Here is a 20,129-nt window from a genome sequence, read left to right on the forward strand (position 1 = left end):
TTTATGTATGTTTATTGTGTGAAATGGATATTACAAGTTAAGGTAAGTTTCTTTAAATGTGCAATAAAAGTTAGAACTGTTACTGTGGAAATCCGAAAAGAACTTGCAAAGTGTAAGGCATTCTAAAATAGTCTTTATTTCCAAGATAGCAGGTTTCTAACCAGCTTATTACATATTAAGTAGGCAACAAGAGGAAAATTGAATTAAAATTGATTTCATGCACTTGTATGGTGAGATGTGATACTATATTACATGCTGCGTAAACATGAAAGATTTTTCCACAAGTTGGAATGTTTTTTGGTGAAATAAAACTTTACAAATAAATATAACTTTTTTAAACAACATAGCTGGGAAAAGGCTAAGCAGATGATGATGTTGAAATAAAACTTAATAATATGTTAGGTGTCTTGCATTGAATTGTTTCTTATTAGAGATTTAATTACTGCCTGTGCGTTTTTCCTGGGAATGTTTTTTTAACATCATTGTTAGTCTTTTTATAAATTAATTCGTACATCCACACAATGTATAAAACTCAGATTCTTTAAGGCCAGCTTATTTTAATCTAGAAATAATCAAATATACAGTTCTAAAAATAAAAAATCAAGTTGTATGTTGTATATGACATGTCAAGGCTATATGCCCGATGGCCAAGTTCAAAGCAAACACTGATGTAGTGTTAGATCAAACATTAGTAAGATTATGTACTAAGGCTGTACCTACTCATGAACACAATTATGCGCAATTCCATATTGCGATTTATTACGAGGTAAAACCGTGACTTGTTTTCTATAGCCCACTTAGAAAATCTGAACTTGTCAGTCAACTTTGCGCGTTGATCAGTAGAGCAGTTTCTGTCACCCACGCAAAATACATCATCGTGAAGAACATTTTTACCCAGATACGACGAATGCAAGAAATAGCATCATCTCCCGAGCTGAGCTTTCTTTCCTTCCATCTTTGGGATTGGTTGTCGTGTCCAATTACTGTGACTGAGTTTTACAGATAATCAAATTAACATGGTGCATGCAGAAAATAAAGATAAATTGGAGAGATAAATTAATCTTCAACCTCGAATTAAGTTAATACGAATATGGTTATTAAATCCATATTTTTATTGTTTTCTTTCTACATTATGTCCTCAAATATTAACTGACCTTGAAAAATTTACCTGGTCCTATAACTTGGCCTCAAAATGTTTACAATTTTATCAAGAGTACTTTATCATGGTGTTATGTTCAAAAAACAAAAAAAAAAGAACTTACCATATCAAAGAACTTCTTGTCCATAAAAGGCCTAATGAGCACCATTAATTTGTCTAACACTGGTTCAGTGTTCAGTACATGTATCGCACGCATGCGAACTGGCATCGCTTCTTGTACATATTGGAAGAATTTCCGAAGAGTCCTGAAAATATTGCAATTTTTTGTGTGATTTTTTAATGAATATTTATAATTTTTGGCTTGTGTACCTGCTCCTGAACATGTTGGTATACTGATAATAGTATGTTTCTGGCAATTTATGTTTCTACTCAGACCTAATAATGATGAACATGTGCTTTTAAAACCTAATTTATTTAATTTGAATTACTTCCTAATCATAGGGTTGGTAATAAATTATATTAGTATTTTTCTCTCTATAGATATGTAAAGTTATAAGACAGAAATAGATTTCTAATTACGACGATTAACTTACACACATACATGATTTTATGCAACTATTAACCTAGCATGTACTTCAAAGATATTTTTTGAAACATATGAAAAATAATGACATTAATTTGTGTTATACATTCAAGCGAATATGAGACATTTATTATGCACGTCTATTACCTTTGTCTATCCTTTTGAAAGCTATGAAAATATAAATATATATACTATCATAATATTTATATTATAAAGTTTATACTATCATTGTTTTTGCAGCTGTGAATCCATTACTTTGAGATGACAGAGAGAGCTATCAACATAATATATTAAACAATAGTAACTGAGAAGCAGAATATCATAGCAAATATCAGATTTTCTAACTTATGTATTTAAATTTATATAAGTAATAAAGATTTAACAGGAAAAACTTGGTATTAAACTGAATACCTAAATATGCATAATGGATTCACGTTACAAAATGAAATAAAATATTGATACTTACGATAAGCTAACTTTTGTGAGATGTCCAAACTTAACTCCGCGCATATCAAAAAGGAACATATAACCCGGTTGAGGACCCCTTTTGGTGAGACATAAGTCTGAAAAACAAATAAAAAGATTTTATTAATTGGTGCTTTACAAAGTTCGTTATCAAAATAAAAAATATACTAAAATGGTAGTTTTTTTATAACTGGGATCATTGATTTTCGCGATTTCCTTTCGTCTCAAGGCCATCAGACAATTCCAATAACTGCCTATTCAGGATTTTTATAATGTTTACATATCTAATAAGAATACCAATGTTCAAAGGAGTGTCTTGATTTAAATATAAGCTGAATCCGCTTCGCAAACTTGATCTTAGATTTGCGTCATTAGATAATAAATATTTGTTACCCTATACTACGGTTGTTTAACTTGTTTGCACTTTACATAGCCGTTTTTCTTTTAAACCACATGTGTGCATGTAAGTGTGAAAATAATAAAGTTATTGTATTTTTTGTCAACTGTTTAGGTGTCAAACAATTTTTAGGTACTGGTACAAATCAAAAATTTATGGTCGAAGATGTGAGCGAGTGCCCACTAGTTGAGACAGCCTGGTAGCCAGTAGAACATGCTATTCTGACAAAGTAGACTTTATTATTCCCGTCTATCATTTCTGTCTCTACATTGCCTATGTTAAGGTCACATCAGCCCTGTGATTGCAAGCTTAACTAGCTTGAATGCGGTTCATCGCACACGAATATGACGTCAATCGTGGATTCCAATGCAACTACCTACGTCATAATGTGCGGGAAAACTCCGCTATTTTTAGAGGGAAAACATCTGGCCGTAGCGGGTGACCCTTTATACCAATCTATAAGTACCTAATTTGATATTATAAAGCTGATGAAAACTCTTCAGCTTTATTTACTTGACCAGGCTAATCTCAGGTCGAGTTTTAAAAATACTTCCAGTTTTAGATAGCCCTTTGGATCGAGGAATATTATCCTATCTACAAGTAGGTACTACGACAGTTAGTTTGGATTATTAGTCTTTCAGGTAAAGGAACTTTTTCATCCCACCATCTCGGAAAGAGTAGTTTTACCCTTTGATATCTGAGCGCAAAAGTCGTTTTTATCCTCTAGAGCGGCAAAGTGATTTGAATTTAGAACATCGTGTGCAATACTCCATTTGTGACAATCTTGATACCTAAGACTTTTCAAACACATACTTATTAAACAAATAAAATACTGCTTAAAATAATTATTCAATTAATTAAGTATTTTTTGTTATTGTTTTTACACCGATTTTTACCGTCGTTTCATTTTTAAAGTAAGTTTTCAAATATATGAACTTTAATAGGTAAGTACATCTTTTTAATTTGATACTCGTATGTGTGCGCCATTTTGTTTTTTTGGATTTAGTAATTTCCTCGATGAGGTGGGATGAAAAGTTACGTGTTGCACTCGAGTGCAAAGATTTTTCACCTTGTGCTCTTTTGATTCCCTCGCTATCGCTCAGGATTCTAATTATTGAAACACTCGCTACGCTCGTGTTTCAATTTTAGAATCCTTCGCTTGCTCGGTCATCAAAATTGAGCCCGCGGTTAAAAAGCAACTTTGCACTCTTGTATAACAAATAACTATTGTTTATATCTATTATATTAAATGTTCATGCCAGCTTCATTATTTTATAGAGCCACTTTTTATTCCGGCACCAAATAAAGACCGCGACTATTGACTACGTAACATCCATACCATAAAATTGCGCAGCAGAATCTAATAAAAGCACATACATACATAATGAAAAAAAAGCAGGCAGACAGAAAGCGTAGGAAAACACTCAGGCATCCTAAAAAAAATAGTCCGTAAAAGTTAGGTTCATCTCGGGGAACAGCGTCAGACTTTGTACCTACGTAGTTCTGACGTCATATTTTTATTTCATACAATCAATACGAAGCGACCCGGGTAGTCTGCAGTCTGACTACCCGGTTATAGCTCAGTTTTATGTACTCCTTAAGTACCTACTAGGATGTTGTTTACGATGATACCTCTACGTATATATCTACTGAGCTCATTAGCAGGACTTGAGAGATTCGAAGAGTTTACCGTTTGTAATTTAAATTTAGTTTTTTTTTTGAAGGGATGACTTTCAGAAGACACATTACCCATCATATTCTACTTGCCCAAAACTAAATTTGGTTAACTCTAGGCACATGATAATTGGTAAGCCGACATTTTACTGACCGCAAGTATAAATCTTAATTTTAGATAAATTGGGTGCTGGAAAATTCATAATAGGTAAACTTATAGTTTCAGATTTATCATCGCGTTTGTATGATTCAAAATTTAGCCACATATTACATATCGACGAGAAAAGTCATCAACGGATTTAAAGAAATAAATACGCTTCCTCTGGGATATCGGACTAGTAGCCGGTTCCTGAAAATTCTTAATCATGTTAGCAAATCTGAACGACAATCTTTCAATTAATTTTCCCTTAAAAATTAAAAAGTAGACCACCAACAAGGGTACTCAGAAACCGGAGTAAAGACCGAATTCCCTCAAGTGTTTTTCCAAATGCACTGGGTAATTAGCGAAAAACAAAACTGTAGTAATATTTGCAGTAAACATACAAACTACACAACAACTTAACCTCTATATCACCTGTGGTATTCCAAACAATAAAATTACAACATAATCTAACTAATAATTATACCACGTTGACATTCACAGGTTATGAGATGGTCAACGTAGTCAATTACACTTGATTATGTAAACGTTTACGCTTAACCTAGGGGTATTTTAACGTATACATAAGTGGCCATTTATGTTGTTATTTTCTTAAAGAATGTCGTTGGAATCATTTATCGTAAGTCCGTAAATAGTACCTATCTATTACTTAGCTAGTGCATAGCACAGCAACATATTTAAACGTATATAAAAGATATAAAAAATCCAGATAGATACAGTATTTCTCCATTTACAACTCCTTAAAAAATCTATATAATTCCCATAGAATACCTAAAGATTTTCTGTCGCCTAAAGCATGCCGTGAACTTGTTAATTTTTTCCATAGTGATCCATGCAAAATTGATCGCCCGTGCCTACATAAGTACGGTGAATTTTCCGTAGATTTTCACGGCAAAAACGAGCTCGTACAAGAGCTCTAAGCTCTTATTTACAATTCTGCATTTCCAATCATCCTTTATCGTCAATATTTTCTTCCAATGGCCCTCCATATTCTTCAGCCTTAATATACCGTTATATATTTGAAACGATCTAACTAGACCAGAGTTAATAGTTATTTAATCGATAAGTACAAAATAGTAGGCTATTGAGTATCGAGCATTAATCCGTCTGCAATGCGTGGCTATTATGCCAATTTCCCCCGGCGGCCATTCTCGGTAGTAGCACAGATTATACGCTAGATACCACAGACTAAATAATTGGAAGTTACTGACTACTTTACAGACTAAACTGTCGATACTACCACAGAGTACTTAATAGTTACTGGTACTACGCTTTATAATTGAACGTATATGTAGGTACTATTACATCGCTCTGCATCTGCTTACTTTAGATAGGAATTTCACTTACCCCTATGAAACTCAAACTCAAAATTCTACCTCTATTTGTACTAAGCAAGCTTCAGATAGATTTGATAGCCGAATGATACCATGACACATGATCGATGAATTTCGCTGGTTGGGAAAACATCCTAATTCAATGCCATATCTCCCATATCAATTATGCCTTTCCCTTGAACTTGCAGCCCAGGAACATTGAACAACTGCGAATGCTAGTTAGACTGTGGTATACTGGCCTATGATAAGGTCAGCACTAAATACCTACCTACTGCATTGTAAACTTGTGTTTGTGGAAAGCCTGTGTTTGTAGACCTTTGTATTGGCTTTACTATTACGAGCTGTTATTGCAATGAATAATACCCATGGAATAAGGCAAGATGTGTGGAGATGCCATAATGCAGGTAGGTCAGGCGCCTGCTTTTAAGTCAAATTCGAACAGGGGCCATGACCAAAACGAACAGTTACGAGTGAACTAACGAGGGTTCTTTGAGACATCTGTGATCGATTTTTGCTATTACAAAAAATGGTCGGGTCCAAAGAAGACTTATAAGGGCGAAAACAGTAATGTTTCTCGTCTCCTGCTTATCCGGTTTTTGGCGCACTTCTTTCTTAAGCAATTTTCCGCTATGGCACCTCCGTTAGTCATTTTGTTCTCCATGATAATACATTTCCATTCAAAGGAAATATTAATATGTAAGTATTTATTTTTCCATGTACGATACATATTGACAAGTCCACGATTATGTTAGCAGATTGCCACGAGCTGTTTGAGCGTTGTGGGCTTTCATAGCATTTGGATAAGTCACGTAATCCCATCACGCAGGGATGCAGAACCTTTATTGACTTACGTTCCAAATTCCTAAAAAAAATGCAATAATATTATGGAGTTATCATCATCGTCATCATCATCATCTCAGCCATAGGACGTCCACTGCTGAACATAGGCCTCCCCCTTGATCTCCACAGAAATCATCAAAAAGCGAATTGACCATTTTAAGTAAATATTTCGCCACTTAAATTCTTTATAGGCACCCTTTTATCCGATATAGGAAGTAGTTCCCTCTTGATGCGCGAAACAACCAGTTGTACATAATTTAAACTACAATAATTTAGATGTCAAAAAAATTGCGTGCCCAAACAATTGGCCTGCGTGCCATTGGTTCACCAACCGATGGCAAAAATCATCAAACGATCCCTCCCGCTGTGGGTTAGCAGCGGTGAGGGAGTGTCAGACTTTTACTGACTAAAAATCCATCGTGTTCCTTCGTAGGCCTTTCACGTACCAGAGCCGCAGTAACTCTTTCGAACAATCCCGCAGCCCCGGATTGGTTCACCAACCCTGCCATAAGGCTTGTAGATCACTAAAACGTATAGATAGGGAACTCCCCACATATCTGTCTGTAGGTATCATCTCTTTCAGTTGCTTTGGAGCGTGAAATTTGGGGCTCAATATACGCTTCAGTAAGCAAACGCTATGTGTTTCTCTGTTTCATATAGAACGTTTGTTTAGGCCCCTAACTGGTGCCTAGTTAGTGTTTTTTTTAATAAGACTGCGTCTGAAAAGGTTCGATGGAAAGTTTTTATTCAGAACTTATTGGTTTATGGTAATGTGAGTCCCAAAGACCTCGTCAATCTAAAATATTATATTTGCCCTAATATTTGCATTTTTCGGCTGTGTTTTTCATTTAAAAGCTTAATATGTTCAATAACCTTAGTTGTCACTGCTTGAATATACATTTTAATGTATAAAACAATAATATAGTAATCAAGTACTAGGTTAAAAGTATCAAAACTAGTCTACCTTGACAGTTCTTGTACAATTTGCGAGAAGGGATCGTTTCGCAAGACGCGAAGGATTATTTAGGTCGTGTTACTCAGAAAACTTTACTTTTTATCAAGTAGGTAAACAATGCCCGTTCTAGACTTTATCGATTTCTATGATAATGAGACTGAACTGAGAAGATCCTAGGTGATTCGGTACCGGATAAAATATCGTCATGTCACCCGAGGTTAGTAGCTTTTTTCTTCCGCGTAAATCTACTTCCCGCAGGATATAAAGCCCTCTTTTTATCCTGATATGTGTATAAGCTATGTTACTGCTAAGTATCATCAAAATCTATCGGGGAGTTTTTGCGTGAAAGTGGAACAAACATCCATGCATACAAAACTGTCGCGACTATATTATTAATCGGAAGGATTTTATTTGCATTAAGTAATATGAATATTATCTTCGATAATAAAAATGCAAGACGTAATTATTCATTAACTAATTATAGTTCGGCCATTCAGAGAATGCGTTCCTGACACGTCGCGATTGAACTGACGACGTAACTACATTCATTGATTATTGATATAATAATGTTGTTTTAATGCTCCTCAATTGTTAAAACGGTAAACAACCAGCAAAAATATTTTTATCGTAACTGCAACGCCATTGCAAAGTTACGTCGTCAGTTCAATCGCGACGTGTCAGGAACGCATTCTCTGAATGGCCGAACTATAAGTCTTTCACATTTCACGCCGAAATCAAGACAAAACATCGTGAGCTATATTTTATCTAAACATTGTATTCATACCACTACCGATTAATGTATTAATCCGTGTCATATCTTAAATAATTAGATACAAAGTTATCACAGTTTAACAACTGAATACTTGCTGAAAATTGGGTTTCAAGAAATTTTTAGAAAATAAATTACACAATTAGAATTAAAACTATATAATTTGCCTTTTTCTGTTTTTTGTTCTGTAACTATCTAATAGTTTAATTTTGCAAGCCTTATATTGGTAGGATAAGGTCAACGCTCCTTTTGGAAAATAAAATAAGATCTACATGTAAGTATATATGTTATGGACCATGTGATTAATTCGGGCATTATTTATAATGCCCGAGCATTATGAATAATGTCTAGCTTTGTCGGGCCAAGTGATTAATAACTATCTTAACTTCATTATTTATCACATTGCACGGGCATTATTATATTGCTACATGATAGTTGGTCAATTTGATAATAAAGCTATATTTGGTGGCAGTTGTTCTAATAAATAAATCCTGTTACTTGCTACATATTTTATGATTATTGTTTTAAATTATATGTTCTATTTTAATGGGAAATTATAAGTACACAAAATTATTAATTGGACAATTGTCATCTAATTTACTAACTCGGCCTCGTTTTTCTTGATCTCATTTTTCTTGGCTCGTTTTTTTTATGGTAGAATTTAATTTGGATTCAAAACATTGTATTAAAAACTGAACTTAATGACGAAAACGAATCGCTGCAAAACTGACTCCACGTAGTTTTGTCTGCCCTACCCCTAGAGTGCAATTCAAAACCGCGTAGGCACGGAGGGGCGAGGCGGCCTGCGAGCTGAGGCGCAGGTAGTTGAAACGCTCGCCGCCGCGGCTGAGGCTGGCCGGCCGAGCCGGTCAGCAAGCCGAAGCTGCGGTGGTGAGCGTGAAAACTATCTGCGACGATAAGCTCGCATGGGACCGCCGGAGCCCCGCAGCGCCGGAGCCGTGACAGAAGCCATGCTTGCTGCATGTTGCATGCTTACTTCTATGCTCTGTCAATTGATATGGGATGTGTTATATTTAGTTTATTTTAAGTTAAATGTCAATAACAACAAAAAAAATGAAATTAAATATGTTTGTATTAGTTTGCCCAAAAGGTCACGTGCAATATGTATAGTGCCCGGTCAATTTGATTGTTTGAATAATTATTATCAAATTGCACTCTCATATTGGGCATTATTCATAATGACCGGGCATTATGTATACTGCCCAATTTATCACTTGGTCCATAACATATATAAGCTCACGATGTTTTGTCTTGATTTCGGCGTGAAATGTGAAACTTCCTCCTTACCTAAGGAGGAAGTAACTCTGTATGTCTGTTTTTCCACGCTTTTCAGCCAAAACTAGTGGGTTTTCGGAGCATACGTGTTCTAAAGCCTAAAAAATGTCAGAGGTTACATTTTACCCGATGGTGAGAAATAGCTCCTTCAGCACACCAGTCGATCCTCGGAGAATATCTAAGTAGTCAGATATAAAGGCGGTCTTCTTAGAAAGTTTGCTTTCAACGATTTTTAGCTTAATATTGATGAAGCGTGAAATATGATATGACGTGAAAAGATTTACTATGAATTTCATTATCTCTATGATTTATGATGAGGCTACAGAATTTAGAGAGTCACAAAAAAACTAATTCTTATTCAGTGTCAAAAGAGATTAATCTGTTCAAAATTGAATAAAAATCAGCCTAGCAATTATGCTAAGTGCTTGTAGGTGTACCTACCTATAAGCTTAGTATAGTTCGGCCATTCAGAGAATGCGTTCCTGACACGTCGCGATTGAACTGACGACGTAATAACATTCATTGATTATTGATATAATAATGTTGTTTTAATGCTCCTCAATTGTTAAAACGGTAAACAACCAGCAAAAATATTTTTATCGTAACTGCAACGCCATTGCAAAGTTACGTCGTCAGTTCAATCGCGACGTGTCAGGAACGCATTCTCTGAATGGCCGAACTATAATAGAGTGAATTTCCAAAGAAAATAAATGCCATTATTTGTTTAGCATTTCTCCACACTTATTTAGAGCCTGTCAACACTTATTCGCGTCACCGCAAGATTTCCCATCAACCATTTTAATAAAAAAACGTGACAAGTTTTTTTTTTTATATTTGTTGAAATTTTGCTACACAACTTAACCTTCAGAATTTTGAATAACATAATAGGAAGTCTGAATTACTAAAATCGAGTTTTTGCTCTATCTAGATCAAAATGGCTGGTATTTAAATTGAATTAATTCGCAAATCGCTAAAAATAGCTGATTTAGCAGGAAACCATAAAGTAGTTATTCAATCAAAAAATGTAGCAGTTTTTTTTAATATGCAAAAAATATCTTTTTGCAGTAAGGACCCTAAATATTTACATTAACGCATATATTTTTTTGCAAGAGGTACTTAATTATAATGTTTCCAAAGAACGCTTTTGATCCTAATTACACAGACAAACCAATTCAATATTTAGTATGTGTTTATTCTTCCTAATTACAAAGGGTCCAATTATTCATATTTTTTATTTGATGAAGGATATTTAAATTAATAATATTTGCGTTAGACTGAAGGCCTCGCTCGGGGCATACCCGGTCATATTAGCAATGTTTGGTGATTAAACAATCAAAGCGCCAACATAGTCAGCATAAACAGTTGATGGATACTTTTACACCTCCTAATAAAAAAAGTCCCAATTTTATCAAAATATGGAAAGATTGGGAACTTAGGAGTTTAAAACCACGATTATATGCATGTACAAAGTTACATAATAAAGTAGTCATAGTTTTCCGCAGTAACTTTTTTATCCCCTTCACAGTGGGTAAAGATATAGGAATCACAAAATCTTATATATCAGAAAAACAAACTCAAGGCTAATAAAATCAGTAAAAACTTTAAAATCAGGTCATCATTCTACAAAACTAAAAATTCTCTCCAAACGTAATTTCCCTTGGGCTCCAAAGATCGATTGCAAATATTCGAAAACCAATCATGGACACTGCGATTTCGCTTTCCAAAACTGGCTACAGGGCCATTCGAGGTTGCAACGTAGGTACAACCTGGTAAACTGTGGAACAACGTTGATTGGAGACCGTTTTCCAAACCTCTCACGTATTCAAGTCATAAGGAACAAGTTCAAAAGCTATAAATATAAAATCTTCAGTGTAAGTTCTGCTCTTCCGCAACTATGTTTGAATCTTATGAAATAAAACGTAATATAGAGTTTTAGTTTGCTTGAAAGCTCTGATCTCAGGAACTCCTGGTCCAATTTCTTTCAGTATTACATAGCCCAGTTATTGAGGTTGTTTATAGGCTACTTTTTATTCAGGTTCGTGCAGAAGTTCCCACAGAATGCGGATGAAACCGCTGGAAGAAGCTAATCTTTAAATAAAACCTGTAAATCCTCGAAGGTCTATTGTCACAAAAGCGATCACTAGACAGTTTCACACGCAGATGACATTGCAAAACAAATCGAAATTGTCTCATGTCGTAACTACCACAAGGCTAATATTATCTGTCCAAGATGATTTAAATATAATTATATGTGATATTGATGAACAGTATATGTATTTGTATCGGCTGGCAATGACATTACAACCTATTGACAATACACTATTTTACTTGGTCAAAGAAAGATCTGTTTCAAAAATGGCTTCAATTAAATGATTGTTTGATTTAATACTTGGTCTGGAAATTATCTATCAATAAATGTTTGACTCGTATGATCAAACTTAAAAACTTTTTACTCTTTAACTTTTATAAAAATAAAATTGCGGATGGACATTAAAGCTAAATCATCTTATAAATTCTCTTACAAAAATTTTCACAAGCGGCGCTTATCTGCTAACTCTAACAAAACGACTGCGAAAATCTTCAAGAGGTCAATAGCTGTTGAAAGATTAGGACCCGACCGACTCGAGATTACGAGAGCTCTCGCAATTAACTTTAAGAGGCTTTGAAAAATAAATGCCTTCAGTTTGTAGAAAGGGGTTAGCAAAAAAATGATAGTTTAAAAAACTAAAAAAAACACGGTTTTAGTATTTGTAATGACGTTTCTTGGCTAGTCATGTATTGTCATCAGAACTCAGAGCGTGTGCAAAATTTTATCCTAATCGAAGACATCCCGGTCTTCGATTAGGATAAAATGTGGGTCACATTAAGATTCCAAGATTTTTTTAACACACATAGTTGCAAGTGAAGCGTATTATAAGCGTGACAATTAGCTACTTACCAACAGTCATAAAGAGTAGCTTGCAACCAGCTTCCAGGTTGTATCTTGAGGGTTCAGTCTCGTGGAGCCGGTGGTAGATGATATCGTAACCCTGACATGACTTGCCAGGGAGAACGGAGAATTCCCTGGAGAAAGAGAAATAAAATAAAGTTTAATATATAAAATATGTAGTTATAATGCCAACTTAGCTGTGGTTTGGATCATGTATATTGCAGAACTAGCCGTTTCCCACGGTTCCACCTGCGTCTGCTGAGACATACTGTCCATGACGGGATAAAATATAGCCTATGTTCTTCGGGAAGAGTGTAGCTTTCAAATAGTAATATAACTTTTAAAATCGATCCAGTAGTTTTTGAGTTTATCTATTGCAAACAAGCAAACAAAAATACAAATTTTTCCTCTGCCTAATATTAGTATAAACTATCTATCTAGCACTGTTTTCAACACACAACACCAACTTAAAAAATTAACACACAAATATTAAATTTGCTAACTCTGGCCTTGACTCGCGTACTAGGCACTATAAACGCTGGAAGTAAATTCCATTCCGAGGGTCTTCATCTATACATATAATAAATCTGTAAAAAAACTGTGTCTGTACATTGAATATATTAAAAAAATAATAATTGGGTGGGGTTTAGAAACAGTAATGGAGCACAAATCCAAAAAAAAAATTCTGTCTGTATGTCTGTATGTCTGTATGTCTGTTTGTTTGTACACGCTAATCTTCCGAACTACTGAACGGATTTCAATGATTTTTTCTTTGTTGTGTCAGTATTAAGCCTGGTCAACATATAGGCTATAATTTATCTTCGAAACTTGAAGACCTGATGCAGAACACCAACAGACCAACAAAACTATAAGAGATACAAAAATGGTGCCATGGCAAAAATTGTTTCATGTGATGAGCATTTTCAGCTGAGATAATAAATTTGAAGATCTGGAACACCTGATGTGGAACCCCAAGAGCCCAGCTTCTCTGTACCATATACAGGTATGCCGTTTTAGCAAAAGTTGTTCAATTTGATAAGCACTTTCTATTGACTTATACAAATTGAAGATCTAAAACACCTGATGTGGAACTCCAGGGGCCCAGCTAGACTATAGCATATAGAGGTATGCCGTTTTAGCAAAAGTTGTTCAATTTGATAAGCACTTTCTATTGACTTATACAAATTGAAGATCTAAAACACCTGATGTGGAAACCCAGGAGCCCAGCTAGACTATAGCTTATAAAGATATGACGTTTTAGCAAAAGTGGTTCAATCTGATAAGCACTCTCTATTTTGACGTATAAACATCGAAGATCTGGAACACCTGATGTGGAACTTCAAGAGCAATACTACACTTGAAATGTATAGAAATGAATGTTATGAAATAGGTATGGTGAATCAAAAAAAGTAATTAGTCCGTCTTTTAGATAACCCTAAAATAATGGACACGTATTTTTCTTTTCTCCTTCTCACAAACAAATAATAACGAAGATATAACACGCTTGAATTTTGTGTTAAGTCACTGCTTAGTACAAATTTTACATACTCGGCGTCACGAGCCCCCACTCTCCGAATTTTTTGCGTTATATATATCTCATTATTATTTTGTATGTCTCTTCCAGACCTCGGGACTACAGATTTCCGAATTTTTGGGAGGCAAACGTGAGGCCAAAGCCAACACGCTGAAGCCCTTTTGAGACAACTTTAATGAAATGGTGACACAGAACCGACGATTATCCCTTTATACACTATAGAAATGAACCCAAGGACAATCCCCAGTGAACGTCGTTAAAAAAAAGATAATCTGTGCTGTACCATTGCTAACTGTGGATGAATACTACTTGGGCTATTGTGATGGGATGCTAATGGACTAGGAATGGGGAAACTACGGGAACTATGGCACCTGCCGATGACAATGTATTAGATACATGTAAAAATGGCAGGTGGAGACACGCCAGCTCACTTACTGGGCCCCCGGGAATCTGTAACTGAATAGCAACAAAAGGGCAACAGGGAATGAGCGGCTGAAGTGTGAGGATACCTCGGCGGATTTTAAACGCAGATTACGCGCTCCCTGTGGGTCACTTACCACGAGGCACCTATCCTCCGAGCAGGGCTACTAACCCTGCTCAAGCGACTCCACTCTGGATGGTCAAGCCAAGCCAGAGGCGTGAGACCTACCCCCGTCATGGTTCACTCCGACCGGCCGGAGATGGGGGACAGTATACTCTCCCTGGAGAACTCAGTATATATGCCCCGCGGGGTCGCTACTCCCCGTCATCAGCCTCAGATGTCCTGCGATGCTTATATCTCATTATTATTGTCGTTATTATCTCAAGAGCCTTTGTCCCAATTATGTTAGGGTCGACTTCCAGTCACGATGCAACTGAGTACCAGTGTTTTAAAAGAAGCGACTGCCTATTTGACCTCCACAACCCAGTTAACCGCTCAACCCAACACCCCTCAGTAAAACTGGTCAGACTTACTGGCTTCTTTCTACCCATAACGACTGCCAAGAATGTTCAATGACAGCCGGAACCTACAGTTTAACATCCCCTCCAAATAACGGTCATTGGTATCCAAAATATACGTAAAAAGTACATACGAACTTAGAAAAGTTGCATTGGCAGGTACTTGCCAGACCTGGAATCAAAGACGCACGCTCATACTTGAGAGATTGGTTCTCTACCCACTAAACCACCACGACTTCCACTAAGTCATCACGACTTTGTCATCTCAGTAACATTTAATGTTTTTTTACGTAATAAAACGTGTAATATTTTTGCCACACACAACTTAAATGCGGACTAATAAGAATCACTACTTTTATCTATATGGTCACGTCTATTGCGGTTCAGTTCTCAGCGTTTTGTTTAGTCTGCTGTGCTTTTGCCGTTAAAGTATAAAAATTAAATATATGGAACATTTCTAATGGCTATGCGTATTCCGTTGTTTTCAAGTCAACGGGCCCTTAAAATTCAATATCAGACGATTCAGATCTTTGATTTTGCTGACCCCGTAGTCGCTGGCATAAGGGACAGGATCCGCGTACGAAGTCGCGGGCAGAAGCTAGTAATAAATAAGCAACGTGCCGCGACTGGCAGTGGAATGCCAGCCATGATGATATGAATTCCATGAGAAAGCCTGTGTTACGCTAAATAAATATATGTACTTCTTACTGACAGTTATTTGGTAAACCGAGTTAGCAAATGGAAAACGAAGGCTTAATGCATAGTTGTTATCATCTTCCAAGCCTTTTCCCAACTATGATGGGGTCGGCTTCCAGTCTAATCGGATGCACCTGTGTGCCAGTGTTTTATAAGGCGCGACTGACATATCTGAACTCCTCAACCTAGTTACCCAGGCAACCCAATACCCCTTGGCTAAATACTTGTAAATTAATCCTAAATAATAATAAATTAATAGTTTAAATACGATTAAAGAATACTGAAAGAATGTCGAAACTCATCATCATCTATCTTTTATCTACTTTGTTGGGATCAACTTCCAGTCTAACTGAATCCAGCTGAATACCAGTGTTTTACAAGGAACGAATGCCTATCTGACCGACTACTCCTGAAACTAAGAACTTACATTTATTTTTCAAAGCGGCTTAGCAATTACATATTCTTTTTACTATTCGTCTACAAAAGACCCGAGAGGCATAGCTACCGCTCTCGAATAACCTTCAGAATAAGAGCGCTTTAAGTGGTTCGAAAAGGTACTTAAACCGAGGCCCACACTGGTGCCAAAAGCAGGTGCCTACGAAAAATATTGGACACGAGCCTTCGAAAATGAAAAATAGGAAAATGCTTGCATATACGTACAAATGAACAGGGATTTTAGGCTTTATTCGCGAGGTCAGGCAAATGTTTTTATGTAAAATTTAAATTCAATTTTCAGTGTTCTGTGCCGTTAACTTCACGGCTATTGAACAGGTTTTTCTTTCAGTATGCAAACTTTATTATATGTATGTGTTACCGTAAGATTACAAACATCGTTAGATTACAATCTATCTCGAGAGATTGTAAACTGTCGAATTATTGTGAACCGTAACATCTGATTGCAATTTAACGCATTATTTTTCGCTATATTATAATCTATCGATGAGAAATTGTCAAATTGTCAACTGTCCGAAAGCTCTCTCTGATTGGTCAGTCTTTTTGTAAGATCGACCAATCACGACCAGCCGTTCTGTTCCCATGGAGTTCCCGTAGAGTTAGGAATGAAATAGAGGTGTCAGTTAAATAAAATAAATGCTCTTCAAAAATTCTTCAAGTATTAAATTTATATAAAAATAACTCTTATAAAAATACAGTTAGGTATTTTGTCTTCAAATACAAACTAATATTTAAAAATAAAATAAAAGGGGTGCTAATTAAACAGGCTTCTTTTTAATATCATTATTGGCCCCCAAAAATGTATGTTGCCTTCTAAATTACTAAGTCAGCCACAATTAATAAAGCGTCGAGCATCTAAATAATACTATCTTAGCCACGAGTTATCTTCCACTCTAAATACAACTCAGCATGATGGTTATTTTTTTGCATCTAAATTTGTAGCATGCATTCTAACAGTAAACTTCTTAAATACTATTAAATGACATCATAAAAATATTTATTTACCTTCTAATTTTTTAACTCGTACCTACTGAGTTTTTTGTTTAAAATATAACACATCCCATATTAATTGACCCAGCATGGAAGTAAGCATGCAACATGCAGCAAGCATAACTTCTGTCACGGCTCCGGCGCTGCGGGGCTCCGGCGGTCCCATGCGAGCTTATCGTCGCAGATGGTTTTCACGCTCACCACCGCAGCTTCGGCTTGCTGGCCGGCAGAGCCGGCCAGCCTCAGCCGCGGCGGCGAGCGCTGAAACTACCTGCGCCTCAGCTCGCAGGCCGCCTCGCCCCTCCGCGCCTACGCGGTTTTGAATTGCACTCTAGGGGTAGGGCAGACAAGACTACGTGGAGTCGGTTTTGCAGCGATTCGTTTTCGTCACTAACTTCAATTTTTAATACAATTTTTAATTGTGTGTAATTTGAGTCTTAAAAATTAAGTACAATTTTTGATTTTATAAAAAATTAAACCGTCACTTATTTTTGCACGTCAAAGAGCTGTGACACCGGGAGTTGCAAAGAACATTGTCTTTTTTGACGTTCTACCAATCAGCGCGCAAGATGCATTCCGTTCTACGCCAGTTGACAATTTGACCGCTCTACATCGCTCTCGATCTTACAAAAAGACTGACCAATCAGGGAGAGCTTTCGGACAGTTGACAATTTGACAATTTCTCATCGATAGATTATAATATAGCGAAAAATAATGCGTTAAATTGCAATCAGGTGTTACGGTTTACAATAATTCGACAGTTTACAATCTCTCGAGATAGATTGTAATCTAACGATGTTTGTAATCTTACGGTGACATATGTATATAATAGAAAATTGGACGAAAAAATATTGTTGTTTTATTATAGATTTTGCAATCACCATTCAGTAGTATACATGGATTTACTATTGAATACATATTGTGTTGAATTTTCAATTTGCCTATTTCTTTGAGCGTGTAAGCCGTTTTACAGTGAAATCCTAGCATACAAACAAATGTTTATTTACAATATTAATTAAGAATTGAGCTTGTCATGGTGAATCTAGATATGTGTTCAACATAAATGTGTGATTGTGATTAGTGATAGGTTTTTCCTTCCTTGAATACGTTGGATTGATATAAAATTTCCATTTTAAGTATGTGGTGCTCCTGTAGTAAGAATTGTAGCCACGTGTAATAAACTAGTTTACAACAACAGTTCTGGGCGATTACGTTATTAAAGGGACCATAAAATACAAGCAGTTTTTATTACTTTGTATAAAATAATCACTTTTTTATGTGTAGATAATAACCAAATGACCTCTCCCGCCTTCTAAATCCCTTAATATACCAGGGCCGCTGTGACTCTTTCGAACAATTCCGAAGCCCCGGCAAGCGTATAATCACTACGGTTATTTTTTTTTTCTTATATTTTTATTAAACTAAGCTACTAAGTTGTGCCAATTCTAATAATCCATCTGCATCCAAGCTAATAAGCAAGTAATTAATAACTTTGTATCAAAACAAAACATGTTTGTTTGCCAATTAGACAAGAAAACATGCGTCACACATCTAACCTCTAAGGAGAAAAATTAACGCTCATTACGCATTTCAATCAATTTCATCATCATCCTCCGAGCCTTTTCCCAATCATGTTGGGGTACGGCTTCCAGTCTAACCGGATTCAGCTGAGTACCAGTGCTTTACAAGAAGCGACTGCCTATCTGACCTCCTCAACCCAGTTACCCGGGCAACCCGATACCCCTTGGTTAGACTGGTGTCAGACTTACTGGCTTCTGACTACCCGTAACGACTGCCAAGGATGTTCAATGACAGCCGGGACCTACAGTTTAACGTGCCATAAGAAACACAGTCAGTGGTGTCTAAGATATACTTAGAAAGTACATACAAATTTAGAAAAGTTGCATTGGTACTTGCCTGACCTGGGATCGGACCCGCGCCCTCTTACTTGAGAGGTTGGTCCTTTACCCACTAGGCCACCAGGACTTTTTTCAATTTCAATCAATTTCAATACCAAGGTAATGTGTACTCACAATATTATTGTAATTACGATGATTATTTACGTTGGTTTGTATCTGCAAATTAAACGGTCTCTTAACTTGATATGCATTTTAATTACACCGAACTGTGTGCATCCTTCATTGATATTTCCGCTTGGGTACTGTCCCGTTTATTTCAAAATGACTTATGGATTAATTATTCTTAAATAAGCATGTCTTTAAAAATATCTTGTTTATTTTCATGGTTACTGTACCCGTGCATTTTGGCTGTAAGTAATGAATAATTCATCGAAATCGAAGTAAATATATTTACCGCCATTCCCGATTTGCTTACTAAAGATATAATTTTGATATAATTATCGGCACGGATAATGAGGATCGCTTTGCGCACTGTATACTTCTGGCAATAAACCAATAAATCACTTCTGCGCAGGTGAAGGTCAGGGCTTTATATCCTTGCCGATGATTATATTAGCTCTCTACAAGTAATGTCAAGTTAGCAAAACAACAGATAGATGCAATATAAGAACGGCAGTAAGAGACTAAATCAGGTGAAGGAGTGAAAACTAATTTTAGCCAGTCACTTTGTCTCACAGTTACATACATAGCATAACCGACTAACCTATTTAGGTACAGACGTCTTACAAAGTTAATATTTCACGGCGCGCCAACCCAACTGAAAGGGCAGACCATTAAAACTTTAGGTATTACTTTGAGAAGAAAATAAGCGGAACTATAAAGAATAATGTAACGATACGTGTTTTTGCCAGTTTCGTGCAATAACAGGAGAAGGAACAAGGTTGAATATGCATAGGTAGTAGAGGTAGGTACTGTATCATTATCATCTGCCTAGGCTTTTGCCTATTATGTGCCGCTGAGAACCAGAGATTTACATGGAGCGACTGCCTTTCTGACCTCCACAACCCTTCGTACCCTATGATATCTAAAATGATGACCATGATTGCTAAAAATGGATGTCAGACTGAATTCCGACTACCCGTAACGATTGCCAAAGA

The 20,129-nt window shown here is 36.2% G+C and overlaps 1 protein-coding gene across 1 annotated transcript in view; it reads right to left on the bottom strand.

Annotated features, from left to right (window-relative positions):
• Positions 1-20,129, bottom strand: part of LOC124639379 (alpha-tocopherol transfer protein-like) — a 31,535-nt gene that overhangs the window by 2,872 nt on the left and 8,534 nt on the right. Inside the window, exons 2-4 of the mRNA XM_047176712.1 lie at positions 12,511-12,635; positions 2,149-2,245; positions 1,263-1,404 (exon numbers count right to left, since the gene is read on the bottom strand). Coding sequence (XP_047032668.1) covers positions 1,263-1,404; positions 2,149-2,245; positions 12,511-12,635 — 364 coding nt within the window. The remainder of the gene's footprint in view (positions 1-1,262; positions 1,405-2,148; positions 2,246-12,510; positions 12,636-20,129) is intronic.

This window comes from Helicoverpa zea, chromosome 19 (genome assembly GCF_022581195.2).
Source record: "Helicoverpa zea isolate HzStark_Cry1AcR chromosome 19, ilHelZeax1.1, whole genome shotgun sequence".
Taxonomy (NCBI): domain Eukaryota; kingdom Metazoa; phylum Arthropoda; class Insecta; order Lepidoptera; family Noctuidae; genus Helicoverpa; species Helicoverpa zea.